This window comes from Setaria italica, chromosome III (assembly GCF_000263155.2).
Source record: "Setaria italica strain Yugu1 chromosome III, Setaria_italica_v2.0, whole genome shotgun sequence".
Taxonomy (NCBI): Eukaryota; Viridiplantae; Streptophyta; class Magnoliopsida; order Poales; family Poaceae; genus Setaria; species Setaria italica.
In genome coordinates this window covers 13,689,526-13,714,299 of record NC_028452.1, presented here as the reverse complement: position 1 = coordinate 13,714,299, position 24,774 = coordinate 13,689,526, and the positions used below count along the sequence as shown (strand labels likewise).

General features: G+C 43.3%; 4 protein-coding genes and 1 long non-coding RNA gene across 7 annotated transcripts; 4 read left to right on the top strand and 1 right to left on the bottom strand.

The window, feature by feature from the left end:
• Positions 1-930: 930 nt before the first annotated feature.
• Positions 931-5,852, top strand: LOC101757535 (mitochondrial import inner membrane translocase subunit TIM50). Its single transcript, XM_004961463.2, has 10 exons — positions 931-1,360; positions 1,505-1,593; positions 1,984-2,020; positions 2,542-2,603; positions 2,686-2,799; positions 3,515-3,619; positions 3,709-3,807; positions 4,210-4,366; positions 4,443-4,545; positions 5,337-5,852. The coding sequence occupies exons 1-10, from the start codon at positions 1,018-1,020 to the stop codon at positions 5,380-5,382; spliced, it is 1,155 nt and encodes a 384-aa protein (XP_004961520.1). The 5' UTR covers positions 931-1,017; the 3' UTR covers positions 5,383-5,852.
• A 2,319-nt stretch (positions 5,853-8,171) lies between these two features.
• Positions 8,172-13,114, top strand: LOC101756856 (basic salivary proline-rich protein 2). 2 transcript variants are annotated; one of them, XM_004961461.3, is made up of 7 exons: positions 8,172-8,417; positions 8,569-8,646; positions 9,336-9,374; positions 9,466-9,996; positions 10,069-10,173; positions 12,331-12,507; positions 12,613-13,114. In XM_004961461.3, the coding sequence occupies exons 1-7, from the start codon at positions 8,322-8,324 to the stop codon at positions 12,736-12,738; spliced, it is 1,152 nt and encodes a 383-aa protein (XP_004961518.1). In that variant the 5' UTR covers positions 8,172-8,321; the 3' UTR covers positions 12,739-13,114. The 2 variants fall into 2 exon arrangements, with proteins under 2 accessions (XP_004961518.1, XP_004961519.1); XM_004961462.3 differs by having other exon boundaries at positions 8,211-8,417; positions 12,334-12,507.
• A 384-nt stretch (positions 13,115-13,498) lies between these two features.
• Positions 13,499-17,177, top strand: LOC101756184 (probable magnesium transporter NIPA3). Of its 2 annotated transcripts, none has more exons than XM_004961460.4 (9): positions 13,499-14,019; positions 14,173-14,229; positions 14,328-14,418; positions 14,515-14,675; positions 14,778-14,905; positions 15,007-15,144; positions 15,978-16,070; positions 16,466-16,586; positions 16,712-17,177. In XM_004961460.4, exons 1-9 carry the CDS (start codon positions 13,851-13,853, stop codon positions 16,714-16,716), a joined length of 963 nt encoding a protein of 320 aa, XP_004961517.1. In that variant the 5' UTR covers positions 13,499-13,850; the 3' UTR covers positions 16,717-17,177. The 2 variants fall into 2 exon arrangements, with proteins under 2 accessions (XP_004961517.1, XP_004961516.1); XM_004961459.4 differs by having other exon boundaries at positions 13,510-14,019; positions 16,675-17,177.
• Positions 17,178-17,484: 307 nt separating this feature from the next.
• On the top strand, positions 17,485-19,139 carry LOC101755789. Its single transcript, XR_001163566.2, has 2 exons — positions 17,485-17,729; positions 18,637-19,139. It is a non-coding gene; the product is annotated as an uncharacterized LOC101755789 (long non-coding RNA).
• Positions 19,140-20,014: 875 nt separating this feature from the next.
• On the bottom strand, positions 20,015-22,888 carry LOC101755381 (beta-arabinofuranosyltransferase RAY1). The gene is made up of 5 exons (XM_004961457.2): positions 22,421-22,888; positions 22,048-22,303; positions 21,237-21,947; positions 20,889-21,135; positions 20,015-20,592 (listed from the first exon to the last, which is right to left on the bottom strand). Exons 1-5 carry the CDS (start codon positions 22,849-22,851, stop codon positions 20,114-20,116), a joined length of 2,124 nt encoding a protein of 707 aa, XP_004961514.1. The 5' UTR covers positions 22,852-22,888; the 3' UTR covers positions 20,015-20,113.
• Positions 22,889-24,774: the final 1,886 nt, after the last annotated feature.

Genomic DNA, 24,774 nt, shown 5'->3' with positions numbered 1-24,774 from the left:
TCCGAATTAGGTTTAATGGATTCGTATCGTGAATTAGCCCTTATTTATAAAATTATTTTTATTATTAATCTATATTTAATACTTGTAGGGGGTGTTTGGGAACACCATGCTAAACTTTAGTAGCTGTCACATCGGATGTTTGGATCTTAATTAGGAGTATTAAATATAGTCTAATTACAAAACTAATTGCACAGATGGAGTCTAATTCGCGAGGCGAATCTATTAAGCCTAATTAGTCCATGATTTGACAATGTGGTACTACAGTAACCATTTGCTAATGATGGATTAATTAGCCTTAATAGATTCATCTCGCGAATTAGACTCCATCTGTGCAATTAGTTTTGTAATTAGCTCATGTTAGTCCTTCTAAGGGGGTGTTTGGATAGTAGGTGCTAACTTTAGCAGTGTCACATCGGATGTTCAGATGCTAATTAGGAGGACTAAACATGAGCTAATATTAAACTAATTGCAGAACCCCTGTGCTATTTCGCGAGACGAATCTATTAAGCCTAATTAATCAATCATTAGCAAATGGTTACTGTAGCACTACATTGTCAAATTATGAACATGCTTAATAGATTCGTCTCGCGAATTAAACCCCATCTGTGCAATTAGTTTTGTAATTAACCTATGTTTAATACTCCTAATTAACATCCAAACATCCGATGTAACATGTGTTAAATTTTAGCATGGGGTATCCAAACACCCTCTACTTAGCATCCGAATATCCGATATGATAACCTCGTATCCAAACCTCCCTAATTGACATCAAACGTTCGATGTGGCCCGATTAAACTTTACGCAAGCATCCACCGCCTCTCCGGCGGTCCACGCTGCTGCCAGCTTTTTGGTCGAAATCACCGGCCTGGCTCTCTCTCGCGATCGCCGTCTTCTCCGCGTCCTCGCCTAAACCCTGCGCTAAAAACCAAAACCTAAACTAAAACCCCAGGACCCAGCACCTTTTTTTTTCGTCTTCTTCTCCCGCAAGCCACGGGCCCCGCGGCCGCGCCGATTGCCATGTCGCGAGCCCTCCTCCGCCACCGCCACCTCCTCCTCACGGGGGCGCGGAGCGGCGCCGCCGCCCACCCCTTCGCCGCCGCCGCCTCCTCCTCCCGGGCCGCCTCCTCCCACACCGCCCGGTCCGTCCATCCCTCCGCCGCCGCAGCGGCCGCGGGCGCCCAAGCGGAGCCTGCGGCGGCAGCGGCAGCCGCGGCGGCTGCGCCCGAGTCCTCCGCCGGAGCGGGCGAGCAGCCCTCGCCGCCGCCTCCCCCCGCAGCGCGCGGGCGTTGGGGCCTGCTCAAGTTCGGCGCCTTCGCGGCGGTCGCTGGAGCCACCGGCGGCGTCGGATACGCCACCTACGGTGCGATCCCCCGGTCCCTCGTCGCGATCTCGCCTCCTATGGCGATTTTGTTTTTGTTTTTCTGGTGCAGATGCGGTTTGGGGGTTTGGCTTGGCCTTTTGCGCGTCTGACTTGTGCGGCCTGTTCCTGTTTGCTTGCGTGTAGCGTATTCGCTGCCGGAGGTCGAGGAGATGACGCGGGAGTTCAGGACGAAACAAGCGCCGACCGTCCCTGACGATGCTTCCGCGTTCGAGGTAAGTATGCGAACCTCTCCTACTTGTTGTTGCTTGATAGTATTAATGTGCATTGCGAAGTCAATTAGTCATTTGCTTCTACTTTTCAGCCCACACAATTTGCTATACTTGCTGTAGTGTCATTCGCCCATTCTGTTGGTTCGATTTGGGGCGGATCTGTGACTTCCAGTGATCAGTCAGTTTCTATTTGATGCCACCATTTGAGCATACCATAAATGAATGCCGCACGGAATTTATGCTTGTTGATATAGAAGCATGAGATAGGAGTAACTTGTATGCCCCCATGATTATTTTGCACAAATGGGAGAATTGTGGCAATTGAAATAGTGAATGTTTCGAGTGTGAAATTATGTTTTGACTGTTAATTATTGTTGTATTTCTTGCTTGCAGAAGTACAAGGCTATGGTGTACTCGAAAGCTATGAAAGGTAAAAACTACAGTGCGCTCCTCATTTTTCTGTTCTCTTCGTTTTCTTGGAATTCAAGAGTTAATGCTGCAAACATGAAACGTCTCTCTTCTCTGGAGATCAACTGTTATGCACTCTGTGACCACATGTCTGAAACTCTGAATGGCAATGTGGCTGATGAAGTTATAGGCTCATAGCACTACTTATTGTTTCTCGACACTTGAAAATTTTACCTTTGATTGCTATTAAATGTTTCAATCTGCATACTCAAGAATTCACACTTGCAAATGACTTTAGGAATGATTAAAGAAATCTCTGAGTGGTTCAGTCGAAGCACATATATTGGAAACTAATATACATTAACCCTTTTAAATTTAACATTGGTTATATAAATGCACATGGTCTGATTGATTATTCTAAATTTTAACATGTTTTCTTGCTATAAATTGCTACTCGTTTCCAGCTTAGCTTTGTTGGTTCTTCTGTTTTCTTTATTTGTACCTTCTTATTCTTACTTAGTGGTGTACAATCTTGTGCTGCAGCTCCCGTTGCAGCAATAGAGATGTACTTGGATGTTAGGAGCACAATTGAAGACCATGTCAGGGTTGGTAACAAACTATAACTCCCTTTGCACATGCGTAACCTAGCAAGTGTTTGCAATTCCTCTTATTATTTTTCTACTCCAGGGCTTTACTGAACCCACATCAGACAAACTGCTACCAGATCTACTTCCTGAAGAGCAGCATGTCTTCACCCTAGTTCTTGATCTGAATGAAACACTTGTCTACTCTGATTGGCAGGTATTTTATGGCTTCATACCTTGTTCTGTTATTTATTTCATTGTATGTACCACCTTGGAATCCAATAACATGCACTAATAGTATGAGAAAGACAAAAAAATCTAATACTGAATTTACAGACTTTGTTTTTGGTTAAATAGCTTAGTCTCTAGGCCCATTTCTTATCCCTGCTGCCCAAGAATGAGATATTGGCTAATGGCAGTTTGAATGGGAGAGTGCAGTTTGTTTTCCTTGCTAGATATGTACTAATAGATGATTAAATTGAAAAGGTAGTATTGCCTGTGCAGTTTAACATAATATGAAATGGTAGTATTGCCTGTGCAGTTTAACATAACCTGATAAGGTACTGGCTACAGTATGCTCAATCAATACGCGTATTCTTGTGCAAGTAACATTTAGTTTACAGTGTTTCAGACTTTCAGTGGGAAACTTGAGATGCATAAATATAGTGTTTAACTGTTTGCACATCATCAGAAACTGTAGAACTTATGAGCCATGTGGACTAGGGCTTATGCAAGCACACAATATGCTTGAGAGATTTTCTGACGCCTTGTGGTAACATAGCAAGATGAACACTAAACTTGATTAAATCCTGCTTATTTTCCCAGTGGTCATCCTTTCCATACTTTCTTCACATTTCTCTTCAGTCATTCGTTGTTATCTTACTTTGTGTATCCAAGAATACGCTAATAATGTTCTTTCTCTCTGTGTAAAGCGTGAGAGAGGATGGAGAACTTATAAGAGACCAGGAGTTGATGCATTTTTGGAACATATGGCAAGATTCTATGAAGTTGTTGTGTATTCTGATCAGCCACCTATGGTTAGTTGATCTTAACTTCCTTTGCATTTGGACTGTTATGTAATGCCCTAACCTCTGGATATTTTATGGGTTATTTTATTGGTGTGCAGTATGTTGAACCTGTGATTGAGAGGCTGAACTCAAGGGGTACCATTTTACACAGGCTATCAAGACCTGCAACTAAGTACATGGATGGAAAGCATTATCGGGTATGCAGACTGTTGGGATTTACATATCTTAGCATTAGGAATTTGGACACATTCATTGACGTTAGTCTATGATCTTGCTCCTGAATATCATCATCCATTTGTTCCTTTATTATTAGTCCATCTCTGTTCTATTATCTTTTTTATATGGTAAATGAGCACATACTTGCAGAAGCATCTAAATAAACTCAGACTTTATAGTACTTTCTATTGTAGATGTACCACCAGGCCTTTGTGATTAATAAACTTGCTATTGCTAAACATGTTATGTTAGTAAGGGTATGACATGGTCTTTAGAAGACTGGTCCGGCATCTAATTTGCAGACATGATGCTGAGCTGTGACTGTCTATTTCCACTGTTTTTTATGTTTCCTCTTAATCTTATGGTTTTTCATGTTTTGCCAGGATTTATCGAAGTTGAACAGAAAACCTCAACAGGTTATTTATCTCAGCGCCCATGCTCTTGAAACTTGCTTGCAACCTGAAAATTGTGTTGAAATCAAACCTTTTAAACTTGAAAGTGATGACACCCGACTGCTTGATCTCATTCCGTTTCTCGAGTGTAAGTGTTCTAATCTACCTTGTATATTGTGATTCTCAACGTGATTAAATGTTAAGCAAGCCAACACAATGTACAGATGTGGCCATGGCCAGACCTTCTGACATTAGGACAGTGCTTGCATCATATCAAGGTCATGATGTTGCTGCTGAGTTTATCGAGCGTTCAAAGGAACACCAGAGGTAAACAAAAAATAGTTGTCTTGAGTTCTCATTGCCAGACACGCTGTGAATGGTCAAGCTATTGAATCCATGCAATTTTCTATGAAGTTATAATAGTCTGAGTTTGATGCAAGTTTGAATGAATCGCTAATACGTACCACAAACTGACATTACATATGTTGCTTCTTTTGCATAACGCATTAAGGAATAGTCTCTAACATTAACCTGATGTTGTAATTCTTTAATCAACTCGCACTGCACCAGCTTCTTAAATCGAAGTGTTTCTGATTATATTAAAATGGTGCTGTAAGCCCCTAATCATCTCCCAACAGATTCCTCGTGTGGATTGGCTTGAGTGCCTGACGTTAAAACTTGGACTGGTCTTTAAAGTGATATGTGGCCCCTCGTTCACAATGCCTAGCTTCACCAATACCTGAAAATACGATCTCTAGAAGTCTGGCCTAATGGTATATTTTGACCATCAGTGCCATATTCAGGTTCAAAAATCTGAGACAGACCATGTGACAGATGAAGAGGTCTGGACGATTTTAGTTGAACAAGGGTTGTTTAGATTTGGCAAACACAATATTTTCCCCCTATTTAGTATTTACATAAAAACTGCAGTACACTTTGGGAACAGAGCCAATCACTCTAATGCCATAAGTAGCCTACCTTTGTGCACCTTGATATTAATATCAGATTTAAAATACAAATGCTTCTAGAATTTATTTACGTGTGCATTTAAGATGTTTGTTGGTAAGGTATACAAATGGCCAGTACTGTTAATTTGATGACATTACTCTTCATCTCAGGCGAATGCACGATCAGAGCAAACATGGACGCTTATGGAGACGGTGAAGGATCCTGGAACAATTATGCACTGATTTATTTGTGAATTCTAGTCATGGTGGTGTTTCTGAAAGAAAAGCATATGGAACCTTTGTCCTCGTCCGTAGTCAAATTATTGGCTGCTCTGTAGGGATATCTCGTAGTTTTGGCAGTTTAGGTTTTGGCTGATTGAGGCATCCTAAGATCATCGGTTGAATGGTCAATGTTGAGACCATGTGATTCAAATTTTGCTTTGATGGAGTTGTCACCACGTGCTTCATATATGCTGAAAACTGAAGTGCAGATGTTCTTCGGCGGTTGTAGCATCTTCCGTCAAATTTTTTTTTGGATTATCTGCTTCATCTGCAGGTGTTCTTTAGATCTGTAGAATCGAAGGGATCTGCCTTTTGTCGACATGTAACAGGGGATCTTTATGTGGGAAACCCTGGTACCGTAAAGGTTGTTTCACTCATTGAGTCATCCGAGTCTATTTTTTCTTATTGTGCTGTTCTGATAAATTGTTGGAGCAGCAAAGTACCCAGTAGCATTGCAAACATCTATATTGCACTTAGGAATTCAGTTGATGTCAACGGACTTTGTTTCGCAAGTCTAAGCGCCATATCGTTTCTTTCTACAGTCATCACGTCCGTGCTAAATAGACAAGCCTTCAGTACTCGTTCTAAGTTTTGTTTTATCTTTACTGAATCAAAAGTCTTCAGTTTTGATCAAATTTATAGGAAAAATATATAAATATCTACTGCATCAAACTAGTTTTACTAGATAAATAATGAAATATATTTTTCATTGCGCATTTACTCCCTCTTATCAAAATCGTGTACCATTTGAGTTTCATTCTGAATCAAATTTGTTTAACTTTAACTACATTTATAGGAAAATATATTAATATCGACAATGTTGAATAAATGCACTATCAATATATATTACATGGTGTATCTAATAAAACTAGTTTGTTGTTGTAGATATATGTGCATTTGTCTATAAACTTTGTCAAAGTTAGAATTCCAACTTGTGACAAAAGCTAAAATGATTTATAATTTAGGTCTCGTTTGGTAGAGCTTCGGCTTCTCATAAAACGGCTTCGGCTTCGGCTTCTTCGGTGGAGTGACTTTTTTTAGTGAAGTTGAAGTCGTTTTGCAAAACGTTTGGTAAAACGGCTTCTCAATGGCAATATACATAATTTTATGATCACTTAATGCTTGGAGAGAGAGGAGAAGCCGGTGAAGCTACTTTTTTCGGCTTCTCCTCTTTAGTGTAAGCCGTTTTGCGGCTTCTCCCCGGCTTTGGTGGTGAAGCCGTTTTGAAATTGACCATTTGGTAGGGCTTCACCAAAAATCGGTGGAGAAGCACTTTGAGAAGCCCTACCAAACAGGACCTTAGAATGAAGGGAGTATGCTTTGGACTACCAATTACTCTTACAGTACATCGTCAGTGGCCATAAGATCAAATCTTGTTCAAAGATACTACTACGTGCAATGTGAATCTAATTATACAACATTTTATCTCCTAAGAATGCATGCTAATCTATTGCAATATGTATGAAGTCTAAAATCCTAATGCATATTTAGGATCGGATGGAGTAGATAAACGGTTGCGTTAATGTCTCAACAAAAAAACAAAAGTATTCATCGTGTACAAAGAGTAGGTTTTAAGTAAAAAGGTCTTTGATTCCTCAAAAAGGGGAAAAAAAACTCTAGATGACTTGTAACTGAATTGGAAATCGAAGATGACGTATTATTATCTTCTGTGCCATAAATGTGACTTTTATTTCTATTAGAAAAATATAGTTATAGCGAAAGCATCGCTCAATTAGTTAAGTTTCTTACAGTGAATTCAAGTCCTCGCCTAAGTCTCTCAGGTGTGCTAATATGTGAGGGTTTGCATGCATGTATTCTTAGGAGTGCATGAGAGATAACTGCATCTATATTGGTATTTTGCAAAACTAAAATTATAGATTATAGGACATAATAAATGTATTAGTCCATGAAAGTATTCTTCAAGGAAAAATTGAATATATGAATTTTTTTAGCTTACAAACGAAATATTCTAAAAGCTATTACTGGTTAAAGTTTTGAAGTTTAGCAAGCTTTGAATTGAAGCATTAAATATTTATGATCAGAGATTATATTAAAACCGTAAAATGTTATTGCACGCTACTCCGAGTACCTACTCATCAGTCATCTGCAATTGTTTTTAGAGCTTTTACAGGAACTAGAGCGCGGTGAGGACCGGTGTAAACTTGTTGCCGTTATGGCTATACATTTATGATTCATTTTTTAGAAAAATATAAAATTTCTCCTTTCTAGGTTATCCTCTAAGTTATCTGTCGAATTTATTCATGAATTATCCTATAGATACTAGATTCATATGATTTAGTTGCAGCGGCATCTCGACATTTAGCGTGTATGACTGATGAATTTTTTTTACCTAGACTTTGTTTTTAGTTTTTTACCATCAAATCGTTATTTTTTGTTTTAGTTGTTATACGTATCTAGGCAATAGAATTGGTCGAAAATGTTGTTCAAGGTTTCGTATTGACTAGATATCATTACAATTTCTCTTTATCGAGAAAATATGGAATCACAATGGTTTAAGTATAGATTAAATTCGAGTTTAACACTTATCTCTTCGTGTCAATAAAGTTATTGGTTTGTACCGAACAACTTCTGAAGAGCCTCGTACCCTGGGATTTTGAAATTCTGAGTCAAATTCAATTATAATATGAAACCATTTGCCCCTTTTAGAGCTATTTGACTCAGATTACAATTCGAGTTTGACAGCTATTTGTCTGGTACTCTGGTCAGACCGCGGCTTGCAGGCAGCCTTTGCTGGTTGCAGTTCGATAGCGGCATAGACCGCCGCCTTCCGTCTCCTCCCGTCCCGTCCCCGGTGTCCGCCCCATCTCCGTCGCCGTCGCGTAATCTCCGGCCGCTGCCGCGCTCCCACCCTCCATGGCGGCCAAGCAGGCGGCGGCGGGCGAAGCCCTCGCGGCCCAAATCAACGCCATGTCCCGTTCCGAGATGTACGACATGATGTCAAAGATGAAGGTGCGCCCTCACCCCAAATCCCCAAACCCTACCAGCCCAATTCCTCTCTCTCCTCCCTCCTCTCTTCTGTGTCCCTTTCCACCCGCCGGTTTGTTCGCCGATTTGCTTACCTTTTTACTGGTTTTTTATGCTACGGCGCTTGCTCGCGCAGACCTTGATCGACCACGACCAGGAGACGGTGCGCCGCATGCTCGTCGACAACCCGGACGTCACCCGTGCGCTCTTTCGGGTGAGATTTCTCGCTGCGCGTGCTCTCACTTTATCCTGCATTTGGTGCTTCGGCTGAACCCGCTCACGGAGTTTAGATATTTGTTGGGCTTTAGGGTTTTGCGGGTTGTTGAATTCGTATTTGGTTAATAATCCGGAAATGATTTGGTTCATATTGCTTCGAGGCATGTAGCTTCTAGTTGCCTGACGAATTAGGGAGGGAAACAGAGGCTCTCTATCCTTCCAATTGGGCCTGTCCATGTTAACTCAAGAAAGGGGATTCATGAACACTAGTGTGTACAAAAATGTTGGTTGCTTTTTACACCCCTTAGAAGGGAATTTAGGCGTGACAGTCAGCTTAATATTTGTCTTTGAATGTCTGCTATGAATCTCTTGCTAGTGTCAACACAATCCATTCGCTTCTATTTGTTTGTTTCTTAATGAGAGAACTTTGGATATGTTTTATGTACTTTTGTTGGTCAGCAAACACTAATAGCATAAAGTCACTACTTGTTCTACTTTAAGATTGTTCTCCAACTGTTTGTTTCAAACATTCTTGTTCTAATACCTGCTTATGTTATTTTTGTTGTGGCAAAATCTGTCTTGGTCTCTCCATCACATCATCTAACAGCATATCTCACTACTAATTCAAAATGATTTTGTCACATGCATTTGAACAAAATAGCATCTTATATGCCTTTCTGCTTGCAGGCACAAGTAGTACTTGGAATGGTGAAAACGCCTAAAACTGTAAACAAACTTCTTGAACTTTTCATGAATCTTAGTATCTGTCCTGCTAACAAGCAAATTGAATTTTACTGTCACATTCCCTGTCCTACAGGCACAACCTTCAGACACAGTCCAACCCACAGCAGCGCCGACAGCACCTTCGTCAGTTAAAGCTACAGCGCCAGATCATGTCAGCTTGCCTCCACCACTATTACCTGCTAACCAGCAGAGTGTTGCTCAACATTCTACCCCATTTCCATCTGGTCCATCTAATGTGGGATCAACCATGGACCTTCCTACTATGTCAGCAAATCCACCACAAGCAGCACAAGCAAAAGGATATCCTATTCATCAGATGCCTTCATCGATTCCTCAGTCATCTCAGCATCCAATGACCCTACCTCATGCTCCTCCGCAGTATTCTAATCTTCCATCACATATGCCTATAGTTCATAGTCAGCCACAGCAACCTTTGCAAAATCCTGGAATGTTTAATCAACAGTTCCAACCTCCTTTGCCCCAGATGCCTAGGCCACAGTCCATGCAGTCCTTTTCACATCAGATGCATCCGCAAGTGCCAAATTCATTTGGTTTGACTCATGGAAATGCTCCTCAGCACATTTTACAACAACAGATGTTTCATGTAAGATTCTATATGATGATGATAACTAGGTACCATGCTCTGCATCCTGATCATCATGTTTGTAATTTGCAGCCAGGCGGGAACCCTCAAACTTTGCAGCCAGGCGGGAACCCTCAAACTTCTTTCCTTGCTGGCCAACCACCATTGCCTAGCCAGCCACCACCACAGCTATACCCGGTACAGTTTCTTCTCTTCTGAAAGATATGGTTATGTTGCATTGGAGTTTTGGTATTGCCTTCTGAAAGAAGCTAACATGAGTATCTTCCCATTTCTATCTGAGTTTGATGAAGATTGTTTGGAAGAGTTAGGTGTAGGAGATGCAATTAAGAATCACATTCTTTATTGCTGTCATCACAATAGTTCTAGGTGTGGAAGAAGCAAATTACATAGGGTCCAAAGTTGACTAACATATCGATCAATTTATGTGCCGACTATTGAAATTTCAGTATCGAATGACGTATGACCAAAATGTTCGTCATATAAATTTTTTTAATCAAATCTGGCACTCATATGGTACTGTACAACAATTCTGCGACATAAGATTAGCTAGGTTCTAGTGATGCTTTCCATGTTCTAATTATCATTTGGCTTTTTCCTCTGATTATTGGTGCATGTAAAGGTCAAATTTTGCTATTGTTACTTCTTAGGCCCAAGGCAATAATTTATTCCTAAGGGCACCGATACAGAAAACTTATACAGTCTCAAATATTATATCATACTCCCTCCGGTCATAAATACTTGAAGCCATTGACTCTTTTTAACGGTCTTTGAGTTTGAACTTTGATGTCTACTTTTTATCAGAACACAGTTATAATACCTAATAAGTATGAGAATTAATGAAAGTTCTTTTCAAGACAAATCTACGCATATGATTTTTTATGTTTCCAGTATTTTGAAAACTATTAATAGTCAGTTTCAAAAGTTTGACAGGATTTTGGTTAAAGTGTCAAGTATTTGTGACTGGAGGGAGCAGTTCCTTTTCATGTTTTGACAGTTTCCACTAATGATTTATTAATGCACCATTGTAGTCCTGGCTTAAGAATATTCCAGATATGTGAAAAAACAAATGAGAAAATTCACAAAGCCATTGGTACTTGTTGCTGTAACACAAATCAAAAGTTTTAAACTTTCTTTCACAAAACCACTAGTACTTAGATCCATATAATGCAAAAGCCACAACTTTGCTTCTCTTGTCTATATGCAAATGCAAAAATAAAAAGAAAGCTGTCTTGGGCCTTGGCTTCTTCTCATTAACAAAGAATGGACTGTGAACATGTGTTTTGCTACCGTTGATGGTATACCATTTATTTATATTCTGAAAAAGATGGGCATGGATATCCTTTGCCATTTAAATTTGGTTGACCTGATTGCCTCTCTTGGGTGTTCCTCATCTGATTACATGTACGGATGTACCACAGTAAGAAAGATAGTTGGGGTTGGAGAGAATAGTGTTGATAGAAGGTGATGAGCACGTTACTGGGATGCCGAGGTATTATGAAGCATCATAATTTTAACTTGTATGCTGAAGAATGGGAGTGAAAGCACGAATGGCGTACCCCTCAGAGGTCAATGGCAAAATATTACTGGCCCTTAATGATGTGCGTCATACTGAGCTATCTGTAGGGAAAAAGTATGTCTTCAGGCTCAAGCTGCAAGGGGAAGGCAAAATAACTGGAGCAGTTGATGTCTTTTTTTTTTAATTTTTGGTGGCATCCAGATGAGGAAAAGAAGCGAAAGTTATGGTTGTGTGTTATATAGGCTAAGTATCTATGGTTCTGTGAAACAAAGTTTAAAGCTGTGGTGTTGTGTTACACTCACAACTACCTGCGGATATGTGAAAATTCCAAATAATATCTGCTAGTCCCCCTTTCTTTGTTTCTAAAGGATGTATAGACATATTTGGCACTTCCTAAATGCTTGGGAAATAAAAGTTCTATTAGCCCCTTTTTATGTATACTAAGAAATTTATATGGTTCTGCCAGTATAGTCCTGAAAGTAGTGCTAGGCTGCTAGATGCTTGTTTACTTTCTGTTGTTTGTTTAGTCGACACCAGGATCAGCTATAAGCATTCTTCTTTAAACATTAAAAAGTGTATGGCTGGTGTATGGAGCAGAGTCTGCAGTTCTAGGGATATTTCAACCATTTGTCCACATATATCTCCACGAATTTATGTTTTCGTTTAAGGATAGCAAATAGAGGAAAGTTTGACAAGCTTCAGTTACACATGGTCCTAATTGCAAAGATAGTTTTACTGGTGTGCTCTTTTAGTTCCATCTTCCATGTAATGTGGCGACCATGGTTCACTACATCAGTTCTCATAATCTATCTGTTCAGCAGGCTAGTTCACATTACAATACTCAAAGCACAACGCCCATGCAAGTTGATAGGTCAGCTCCGTGGGGACGGGGCCCAGAAGCGCCTGCTGCAGGCTCCCATTTCCCTGGACAGTTACCCGGGTTGCCCGGACAAATGGCCCAAGGAATTGGTGGTATCCAGGCAGGACAAGCACCTGTAAGTATCTTCTCTTAGCATTTGGGAGCAACAGTCGGGTACTACCATTACCTTCCTATGTTTTCTCCCAGAATGAACTATTTAATCCGGTCATTGTTCAAGCAGCTGACGCCCGAGATGGAGAAGATGCTCGTCCAGCAAGTCCTGGGCATGTCTGCTGAGCAGATCAACATGCTCCCTCCAGAACAACGGCAACAGGTGCTTCAGCTACGGGACATGCTACGGCAGTGATAGATCGGCAGCTGACTGGGTAGAAGAGTTTCAGTTCCCTGCCACAGAGAGCCCTTGCTCAGCTTTGCTGGGCGCCTGATTGGCATCCCGACTAGTCTGCAGCCTACCTTGCAGACGTAATTGTAGAATGCTAGTCCTTGTTGTTTCTAGACGTAATTGGACATCCGTGCTATGCTTTGGCTAATAGACGCATGTTTTGGCCCTGTTTTCTCGACCCGTATGTTTTGTTTTGCCATTTCAATTTCAAAGTTGTGTAGTCTTTAGATGATAGAAGTATTAACTCCCGACATATGTATCAACTAGGATGCACACAGCTGAGCCTTGTTAAATTGTTGGTTGAAGCATTAGTAACCTTTTTGGATCGTGATTCTTGTTTGCCGCAGTTGTCTCTATGTTGATGAAAAGACGGGGTGTGTGGAGTGAACTTCATCCTTCTCAATGGGCAACCATTGTGATACATTCTCTTGATCATGAACGTACATAATAAAACACAGAGAACTCTTGTATGCACGATACAAAATAGAAAACTCGATTGAAACACTTTCTCTCAATCTCATGAGCAAACATTGTGAAACGGAGGCGGTAGACTTTTACACGATACGCGGTAGAAAACTCGGGATGGATGATCCACAGCCCAGCCGAATTTCCCATCCGACGCCGGATTCACCACGTGGTACACTCTTGGCAGGAACCAGCTGTGCCATGCCAGCTGGGCCCCCCGCCAATCACCCCATCAGCCAGCCACGCAGGCGCACACCTTCCCCCTCTCTCAAGAAATTTCCGTAGAGCGAGAAAACGACGCCTAATCAGCGTGCTTTGTTCCGTCTCGCCTCGTCGACTCGTCCTCCCTGGCCTCCTTCGGGCGTCTCGCTCGCCCCCTTCGTGCGCAGCTCCTCCTCTGCCTGTCCAATCAGCTCGTCCTCTCCCCTCCCAAGAACCATCAGAATCCCCCGCCAAGCAGCCCTACAACCGCATTCCCGTCGGATTAGGCGGTAGAGAACCCCAAAACCGGAGTCCGGAGCAGCAATCAGGTGTCGCGTTGGCCCCACCCGTCGCAATCCCCGCCGGAACCCGGCCGTCCGTGTAGAGGAGCGGCCGGAGTGGGAGGAGGGATGGGGGGAGGAGGAGGAGGGGAAGGGGCCTCCGGAGGGCCGGAGCTGTCGACGGACAACGTCAAGGGGATAGTCCTGGCGCTGCTCTCCAGCGGCTTCATCGGCGCCAGCTTCATCATCAAGAAGAAGGGCCTCCGCCGGGCCGCCGTCGCCTCCGGTGTCCGCGCAGGTCGCTCGCCCCACCTCACATCCTCTCGTACTGTTGTTGTTGTTGTTGCTGCTGCTGTTGCCTTTGGTAGCTGGAGCAGGCCGGTTCTGGTCAAAAGAGATGACTGCTTTGCTTGGCTTGGTTTCCTGATGATGACGGTGGTGGCATGTGCAGGTGTCGGCGGGTACTCGTACCTCATGGAGCCCCTGTGGTGGGTTGGCATGATCACTAGTAAGGTTTCCTCGTGCGATTTCAGTACAGAGCTGGGGCATGATGCTTATAGATAGTATTTTACGGGCGATCCTGAGCAGAGTTTTTCCTCTTTGCAGTGATTGTGGGAGAGGTTGCGAATTTCGTGGCATATGCCTTTGCCCCCGCGGTCCTGGTTACTCCACTTGGAGCACTCAGCATAATTGTTAGGTCAGGAAGCTCAACTTTCGTCTTGCAATTCAGCTGTTACCCGTTCATTTTTCGGTCAAGCTAGAATTTGGCATTGAGGGTGTCTTCACCATTCAGTGCAGTGCTGGCTCATTTCATCCTCAATGAGAGGTTGCATGCCCTCGGGGTGCTCGGCTGCGTGATGTGCATAGCAGGGTCTGTGGTCATTGTTATCCATGCTCCACAGGAGCAGGAGATTACATCGGTTAGGGAAATATGGAACATGGCAACGCAACCTGGTGAGGACTACTATGGGTGTGGTTTACTCATACAATTGCTAGCTCATGATTTGTAGGAAGTTAAATATTGTGACTGAGATACCTTGTTGTTTTCCTTTGCAGCTTTCTTGCTATATGTCGCTTCAGTTATTGTGGTTGTCTTTGTCCTGGTGTTCTATTTCTCCCCTCTATATGGGCAGTCAAATGTGTTGATCTACACCGCCATTTGCTCTTTGATGGGTTCTCTTTCGGTAATGGCACTTCTGCCAGCAGTTCATATGTTCTCTAATGTTTTATTTGAATACATTCTTTATTCTGGCTAGGGAATGTGCTAACTTTTCTCATTATTCAGGTCATGAGTGTTAAAGCTCTTGGTACATCGTTAAAGCTGACTTTTGAGGGGACAAACCAATTAATATATCCAGAGACTTGGTTCTTTATGCTTGTTGTGGCTACTTGTGTGCTGACACAGATGAATTATTTGAATAAGGTTTGTACAACTTGTTGCAACTTGCTTCCATTCAGTAACCTATGACACTATTAGCACAACCATTTACATTCTAGCTGGATAAATGCACATGATAGAGAAGAGCTATCTGAATGCAATTTGGGAGTTGAACCTTTGCAAATGTATTAGCAAAAGTAGGAATTATGTTTGCAAGCTGCGTAACCTTCAAAGATTCAAAACAGAAGTTGTTAGTTGGAAACGGTATAAAACCATATGGACTGTAAGAAATATATAGACATCGTTTGATTAGTGAGGACTAAGAACAGAATGGAACATAAAAATTGCCACCTAGAAATAAATCATATTGATTCTTTTTATCTGTGAGATTAACTCCATTTTCAACTGGTTTGGATCTTTCAAATTATGGTTGGGTTTGAATTGTTTATTACGTTGAGAAGTGTCATGTCCCATTCTCATCAAATAATTGTTATGCATATAATATTCTGCTTGTTATCACTCTTCTCAACAACCAAACATGTTGGAAAAGAAAGTAAGATTATGATAAGTTGGTGGCCAAATGCTAGGTTGACATGATGTGGACCTATTTGATTTGCATCAAAAGCTCATTTGCTGACTTTGTTTAGTCCTAATTGTGTTTCTACCTACATTTTAGATCCAATTTGGGCAACATCCTCTTATCCCTGACTCCAGAATATTATCTAGTGGCATATAGTTTTGTAGACTGCTATGGTAGAGTTAATACCACTATTTACAGAACAATGCACTGAAGTGCATTAGTTTATACAGTTACCGCAAATATTATGTTACTTGTTCCTGTTCACTTTGATTTAGTAAATTGTATTTTTTCACTGTAGGCACTTGACACATTCAACACAGCAATTGTGTCTCCAATATATTACGTAATGTTCACAACTCTTACAATACTTGCAAGTGTCATAATGTTCAAGGTAAATTTTCTTTCACCCTCAGCATATATATTCATTTCTTATTTTCATCATGCCATTTACCCTGATACATTTTTGGGACCCTTTTGGAGAATTTCACATTGTTGCATTTGTTCCTTATGCATGCCTCAACTCTAGTCGTATAAAGTATAAACTACTGGGACTGCAGATTATTATAAGTGAACTGCAATAAATTGATGGAACCTTTCTCTTTGATGGATGGAGAAAAATAGTAATTTTTATCGTATTAGTAAGCATAGGAAATTTCGCGAGTCTAGGACTGCTTACTAAATAGGACAAACAGTAATACCAAGTTTGTTGAATTTTCATCTATTTGAAGTTTAAGAGTTTAACTATGTGCTAGCCCTAATTGTCATGCGGTTTAATTATTTGTGCAGGATTGGTCCGGTCAAAGCCCTGGAAGCATCATTTCTGGAATTTGTGGTTTGATTGTGGTGTTGTCCGGTACCATCTTGTTGCATGTGACGAAGGATTATGAAAGGATCCCACAATCAAGAAGTGTGTGGCCTTTACTCCTCTCGAATTGAAATCATCATATAATTCTTATTTGAATGTCTTTAATATCGTTTTTTCCCCTACTATATAGGTGTTTATGCTCCATTGTCTCCCTCCTTGACAACTAGATTAAATGGAGAATTGTTGAAGCACGTCGATGATGAGAAGACTTCCGATGAAGAAAAAGCCTTGAGAAGACGAGAGATGTACTAGCATCAGAATCTCAAAGGAGGGATAAGTAATTTCGATGGATGCTCCAGCAGGGGCTTGTATATGGCGATGACCTTCCCATAGCGATTGTTGCTTCCTCCATTATGGTGTGTTGGTTTGTGTATATAACCGGATACCTGCAGCAATTTGTGCAAATCTGGAGAGGTGGAAGGCTGCATAGTTCCAGCAGATAGATTTAAGTCGGGTGCATAGATTCTTGTCAAGTTTCCTTCTCCTTTGTTAACTTTCCCAGTTTTGTCCACGGCATTTGTCCCCTGTGTAGAGTTAGAGTGACCGGGTGAGCCACGGAGATTGTATGCAACTGCGAATGCTGTACATCATTATTGTCTCAGTGAAGTTCTTGCAAATTGTGAGATCTGTACATTATTATTGGTAGTGATGTTTTTGCAAAATTCTGATATCATGCCATCTTGTCGTCGTCTTCCAGCAGCGGGCCTGGTGAGCTTGTCGAGATATCCTCACGGCCGGTTCTCACCGCTGGCGGCAACGGGGTGTGAGTGACACTGACACATTAGCAACGAAGAACAGCCCAGCAGGCTCCACGTTTTCTTTAAAAAAAAGTATAAGATTTCATTACTTCATAAATCATAAGAGGATTTCGATAAAATAAAATAAGCATAGTATAGAGATGAACAAAAATGTCCCCATTGTATGAGAGGTAGGATGGGCCGGGCCACTTCCACAAAGCCCGAAACCATTAACAAAACCCTAGCGGCACCCTCGAGCTGGCGCGACCGTGCGCCGCACCGTCGTCGTTCCCCGAGACCCCCTGATCGACCCACGCGCGCACACCCGCACCCAGGCCCGATCCCCCGCCGCAACTCCGCCTCCCGTTCGTCTCTAGTCCTCGCCGCCTCCTGCTACGGGCGCGGAGTGGAGTGGAGAAGGAGATCCGATTGATTTCTTCGTTCGTTGGTAAGAAGCCCTACCCTGATTGAATGGACTCCTCGTCTTGTTCTTTAATTCCGCAGTCTTTAAACCCTAGTCTTTCTTCCCCTGATAATCGTTCCCATCCACCCAAGTTTTAGCGGACTGATTTGGTGCGGACCCGAGTACCCGTACCAGTAGCAGTATGTTTTCCAAAATTTTGTTTGGGGGATGGGGAGCCTCGCGCTTGCCCGTGTTTAGATTGCAGCGGAACCTGAAACGTGAAGGAAATGTTTATGGACAAGGAAAATGGTGAGGGATATTTGCCTGTTGACCCAGTGATTTCCTTTCCTACGAGTTCGTTTCCGAACTCTGATCGTGGGTGCTTGTTTGCACTAAGGCCTTGTCACACTTTCTATGTCTTGTGCCATAAGGAGATAGCTTTTGACAACATCAGAGGACTGCAGTTATAATGTGGCTATTGAATTTATCCTACTTGAAAAAAGCAGGAATTGTTATGGTTCACTGTCTTCCTTTTCCTGCATGTATCATATCTTTTGTTTCGTTTGATAAATTTTGGGTTGAAATTTTCTTGTTAAGGTGGCTTCCTCTGTCTTTTGGAAGGATTCTTTCCATTTGCTTATTTAAGTTGCAATTACATCGAGGCTAGCTGATAGGATATAACAGATAGATGGACGTATATTAATCTGTATGTCAAGAAGGGTGGCAAGCTGCTTGCGGATATGATAGGACAGTTTCAATCTGTGGAATGAGCCTTCTCCCTAGTGTATGTTTGCATGTTCTACCTAAGGTTTTGAGATGCATTTACTAACTCATCTACGAATTTTGCGTGCTCTACTATTTACTTTGTACATTCTATTTTCTGTAATGTGGCGTGAGCTTGAATGTAAGTCTTGGACTTCTGATCATATGCTTTTGTTTGTCCTCCATCCAGTCTCCTTTTCTGCAAATTCATAATCACTGATGGGGAAAGCAAAGCGTGCCTCAATCTTCATCAGGCTGGTTTCTGCAGCTGGTACTGGGTTCTTCTATGTGAAGCGCAAGAATCCTCGGCGGATCACTGAGAAGCTTGAATTTAGGAAGTATGATCCCCGTGTGAACAAGCATGTTCTGTTTACAGAAGCAAAGATGAAGTGATATCTTCTACCTCCACAATACAGAACAGGAATAGGTTGTCGCCTTTTGCAATTAGAAATCTCTTGTACTGTTAAGGATGTAGCCCAACATTGTCCTGTTCTGATTTCCAGAGTTCCATTTAGATAACTGAAGTGGGTATGTGATTTAAGGATTTTATGTGTTCTTCCTGTCTGTTTTGTTGCTCGAGTGAGCTGCTGACCTGCGAACGGCTTGTAGTTTTTTAATCATTTCCTTTTGAGGTACGAAACTATAATCATCTCCTGGTGAAGGAAATTCCAAGTTAGTATCTGCACTTTTCAATCCCGCCATGTTATGTGAACCAATCCATTCCTTGCTGAACATGTGAACTCCCGAGATGCTCAGCTGAAGCTGTTGCTCTGTACTAAATGTTAATTTACTGGTCTGTGTCTCCGAAAAGCACAGAAAGTTGATTTTAATGTAGTTGCCGAAGATTGGTAGAAAACGCAATAAGGGGGCGTTTTCTTCCCGTGTCTTATTTTTAGCACGTGTCACATCGAATGTTTAGATACTAATTAGGAGTAGTAAACGTAGACTATTTACAAAACCAATTACATAAGTGGAATCTAAACGGCGAGACGAATCTATTAAGCCTAATTAAGCCTAATTAATCCATCATTAGCAAATATTTACTGTAGCAACACATTGTCAAATCATGGACTAATTAAGCTTAATAGATTCGTCTCGCCGTTTAGATTCGTCTTATGTAATGGGTTTTGTAAATAGTCTACATTTAATACTCCTAATTAGTATCTAAACATTCGATGTGACAGGTGCTAAAGTTTAGCAAGCGGAAGAAAACAGGCCCTAAGTAACTTAACCAGTCTAGTACGCTGTACGCACTGTAATTTGTGCTTTGCGCATATTCATATTGGTGGATTTAATCAGGGCCAGAATTCTTGCCTTTTCTAGCACAGAAATATCATCTGCCTAACTGGAAGAAAAAACTCAGAAATTTCATTCTACCTAACAAAAAATCTACTCTCTCCATTCCAAAATGTAGGTCGTTTTGACTTTTCTAGATATATAAATTTTTCTATGCATCTAAATATAGGGTTATGTCTAGATACATAGCAAAATCTACATATTTAGAAAAGTCAAATCGACCTATATTTTGGAACGGAGGGAGTACGTATGAATTCAAATTTGTGCAAATACTATGCATGCATACGAGCGTTCTGTATTACTGCCATAAAGATTTGGCAGACATTTTTATCCAAAAAAAAAAGCAGACGTCTTGGGTACATGTTGCGAAGTTATCTGTCACTGTCCTCAAACGGATAAAAATGGCCCATTTGTCTGAAGCTACCTCTATCACTCCAATCCTGCAAGCACAGCCTAGAGCTAGGATCATAGTCCCACAGCCCAGACGACATCTGCCGCTGGAGCTTCTTCTTCCTCCCATTTATCCAGTTGTTGTGCAAGATGAAACAACCAAGCTCCTTGCAAGTTGATTGTACATCATGCTTCTCCCATAGACCCTTGTAAGCTCCATTGGGGAATAAGTCCCGGTTCAGAAAAACAACAGTCAAGTTTGTGTTGGCCTCCAGGCATTTGTCGTCACTGATGCGGTTTGTTCCATTTTCCCCACACATGACATCGTAGAAACTAGGTTGCTCAGATAAGCCGGAATTAGTTGCATGTTTCACTATCATCTGCATCACAGTGACCGTGGCGTTGTCTGAGCGAGCGAAGTAGAATCCTGAATTCAATCTCCGTGGCAAATTTATTGGTCCTACAACCAACCAACAGCAATGAGAATGCACAGCCAAAATTAGCAGGGAGCTAACATCTAGAGAATCAACAGAACTGAATTAGCATATTTATTTTATTATTTGATATGCCATATTCATATTTATTGGTCAAAGCATGTGTCATTTACTTTTTTACGATGAACTTTGTGCCACCTAAATGAAATCAACTCCTGTTACAAGTGAATTTGACCCAATGATAGATGTAGGCGTGCATTGTCAAGAGAACCAAAACAGGAAGAAACACCAAAAAATGGTAATCATAAGACCCTTGACTTACCCGTGTCATTGTATTCATCAGATTGTGCTCCAAATGTAGCGGGACCAAGAGAGTACAGGAATGGCATTGGATTGTCAAACCAATAAACATCAACATCACTCAACAGCACATTGTAACCCAGTTTTAATATCTCTAGAACAATCCGTGACTTCACTTTTGTCACTTGCTGAAAACACTTTGTTCCAAAGTGGCAGTCATCAAAGCTGACATTCTTTGGTGATAATGGATCTCTGAAAACTGGCAAACCCTAGAATTAGGATTGAAAGCTTGAGGTGGTCTGTGATTTGCAAAGTAAAGAGGTTAAAAATAGAGAAAAGGAGAAGAAAGGATGTGACTGAAAATAACTACCTGTAAAACTGAGAATTCATATGTCTCGTGGTCTAAGGCGCAGACTATAAAATTGGTAACTCTAAGATAGCGCAAGCGGCACGCCCAAGTCATGAGCATGTCCCTGTAACTTACTCCAGCCACACCAAGGACAACAGACCTGTTCTTATCAGCAGCAAGCTCAAGTAGCATGCTCAAAGAATATGGAAGATCAGAGCTGTGCAGATGTCCAGATAAGCAAGAGTTTTCATTCCTCCATAGGCTGCCTCCTCCATGAGCTTTTTCTTCTTTGCTGATTATAAAATCTGACAAGGTCAGCTCGTCAGCTTTGCTGAACGTATACTCTTCAGATTGCTTTACCACTTTATGCAGCACCGTAGAGTGTCTTCTCGGTAATCGGTAGCAATAAGAGCCATAAATTGCGGCAAGGTGGCGATTGACATTATACTCCCAGGATCCAGCAGGTAACCTGTCATTCTTACTCGAGCTCACGTCATGCATCGAGCTAAAACTTTCAGGATACAATCCAAGAACCAGACTGCTTGCATCAAAGACGAGTCTCATTTCAGATGATAGAACCTCATGAGTCAGCCACCAATTGTGTGCTCCTCTTCCATACAGAAACGAAGGCAGAACTCCAGCATGTAAAGGACTGCTCGGACTGTTCCACGCCATAATCAGCCCCCTGTCAGAGCTTTCTGATGCCCACTTGTCAGCTGGAATCTCCTGCAACTAATGGAGACAGAAAACATTTGATCAGCAACGACAAGGTATACAGCAATCGGTTATTTTCTATGAATGTTACATTGTTCATAGATGGAGGAAAAGGTACCTTCTTGAAGCTCACATTTTTACCATCTGCTCGTACCCAGTGGCTTCCATTGTCAGCGAGCTGGTAATGGAACTCGGTGATGTTACGTGACATTGCAACAAGGAACCAATCACGATCAACCTTGCTGAAATGTGCCAATGCGTCGAAAATTTCAGGAAGAAGGATGATCTCAGCATCGACAAGAACGCAAATGTCGGAGTCAGGGGCAGCTTGTGCTCTCGCGACAATCGAGTGGAAGAATGGCGTCCCCATGAACCTAAACCAAGGATGAAGACGGCAGTGATCAGTTCCGTGTTGCAGCCACGAGTTCATTTGTTCATGGCGCAGAGCAACGTAGATTATGTATGAGGTTAAGGGGGTTGTGAATGCGTACGCGGAATCGATGGCCGCATCGACGGTAACCCGGCGGCCGAGCCGCCCGGCGGTCACGAGCCAGGAGGCGTGAACGCCTAGGAGCACGACGCTGACGTTCCCCGGGAGCGCCAGCCAGGAGCGCACCGCCAGCTCCTGCCGCGCGGGCGAGCCCTCCGGCGGCGGCCGCGGCGCAGCGAAGATGGTCACCCTCGGCGTCGCTCCGCTGCCGCCGGGCAGGGTCTCGCGGCTACCGCCTTCCTCGTGGCGGCGACCGGAGCACGCGCGGGAGGACGAGGAGGAGAGGCAGAGCGCGGCCGCGACGAGGGCGAGGAGGAATAGGAACCCCGCGAGACGCGAGGAGAGGTCGGCGACGCCGCTGCCCTCGCCGCCACGGGGCTGGCGCCCTCCGCGACGCGGGGGAGCGCGGCGGTGGTGCGAAGGGAGCAGCATTTGGGCGCGCGCCGCGCCGGGCCGGCGGGCGAAGGAAGCATGGGATGATAGGAGTAGTTTGTTTGGCTGGTTGGTGGGGCCGGCCTGTCATTGAGCTGAGGTCAAAGTACCAAGGCACAAGCGTTAACCGAAAGCAAAGCGCTGCAAATAAAACACACTAGAGCCTGGAAGCGCGCGTCGCGTCGGTGAGAATACCCGCATGGTCACTCGCAGGTGGGGCTCATGTGTGCGAGGGACCACACGTCAGTGGCCTGTGGCCGCGTCGTCCTCTCGTCTCAAACTTTTTGAGCAGCTGCAGAGAATCAGGGGCCTTGACCGGCTAACTTGACGCTGCAGAAAAGATACCAGGCGGATAAGAATGGGCTGAGTTCATGCTTTCAGGGCCTTCCGACCTGGGCTGGGGTGGGCACGGCCCAAATAAAAGACGGGCTCCTCTCAGTCGGGCCTAAATGCACAGCGGAACCACCACCTAATAAAATCGTCACTTCGTCAGTGATTTTGGATCGCAAGTTTGGACTCATCCAACGGCCCTACCACCAACAACCCCACCCCAGGCCGTTACGCATTCAATTCCAACCCCCTCAAGCAACCCGCTTCGTCGCGCACCCTACCGACGGCCTGTGGGTCCAGCACCCCGCGTCCCCATTCGTCAGTGACCTGTGGGGCGTCAGCTTTAATTCGCGACGGGTATTCCGCCATTCAATTCCTACCCTACCCTAGTGGCGCTAGTAGTCAGCTAGAGCAGGTGTGGAGAGTGTCCGTGGAGGATCCGGCGTACGAGAGGAAAGCACGACCGATCCGCGTGCGTCTCGGAAACCGTTGCCGAACGGCTGCCTGGGCTTGCTCTGCTTGCTGCTCTGCTCCTGCTCGCTCGCTGGCCTTCAAAACCTCGCTGAAAGGAAAAGGACTCGAGGAGGCCTGGAGAAGAAGTGGAGAGGGAAGCGGAACGTCGAGGAGCGTCACTGGCACGTGGTCCCCTGCAACCTGGCCCCACGAGTCAGTCAGCAGCGCGGTGCTGTCAGTGGTCGATTAAAACTCTAATTTAGGGGGTGTTTGGAGAGGGGTGCTAAACCCACTTTTAGCACATTTTTAGCACTTGAACTTCCAAACAGGAGTGCTAAAAGGTGAGTGCTAAAGTTTAGCACACTTGTTTTCTTTAGCATACCCAAGGGGTGCTAAAAGGTGCTAATGGGTGCTAAAAATGGTCCCCAAGCCCAATTTTTCTCTAGTTGCCCCCTCTCTCTCCTCTCCACTTTTCCCCAAACCAGTCATAAATGAGGGCAATGTAGTCATTTCTCACTCAAGGTGCTAAACTTTAGCACTGCATCCAAACAACCCTGAGTGCTAAACTTTAGCACTGTGCTAAAGTTTAGCACAAGGTTCCCAAACAAGGCCTTAGTTAGCGAAATCTCCTTGCTTTGAGGCGAGCGACGAGGAGGAGACAGGATCCCCGACCCGCTCCGCGTGCTGGGGTAGGGTCCTCGTGCGCCGGGCCTGTGCGGGCCCCACCGCCTCGCCCTCCCCCTCCTCTCCTCCCCGCTCCTCCTGGGTGATCGATTTGAATATGCGCAGGGCAAAGAAAAAGCAGAGTCGGACTCCTTTTGACTCTTTTCGCTTTCTTTCGGGGGAATAAAACGCTCCCCCAGATTTGAACGTTGAAACTTGAGCTTAAACAAATTCAAATGTTTTCCGTGCACACGAGCACTACTGTACTACCCTTTTCATCACAAGCAGTATAGCGCATGAAGTACGAGGGCCGGTTCGGTGCGGTTCGAAACGGTTCCGACTCCCTGCCATCTTGATGTTTACGTAGCAATACTGTTCACGTGAGACATTTTTTCTCTCTCCTTCCTCCCTCTCTCACAGATCAAGGAGGAGCCGATGGAGTCAGTGTTTTAGCTCCTCCAGCTCTGGCTCATCTGA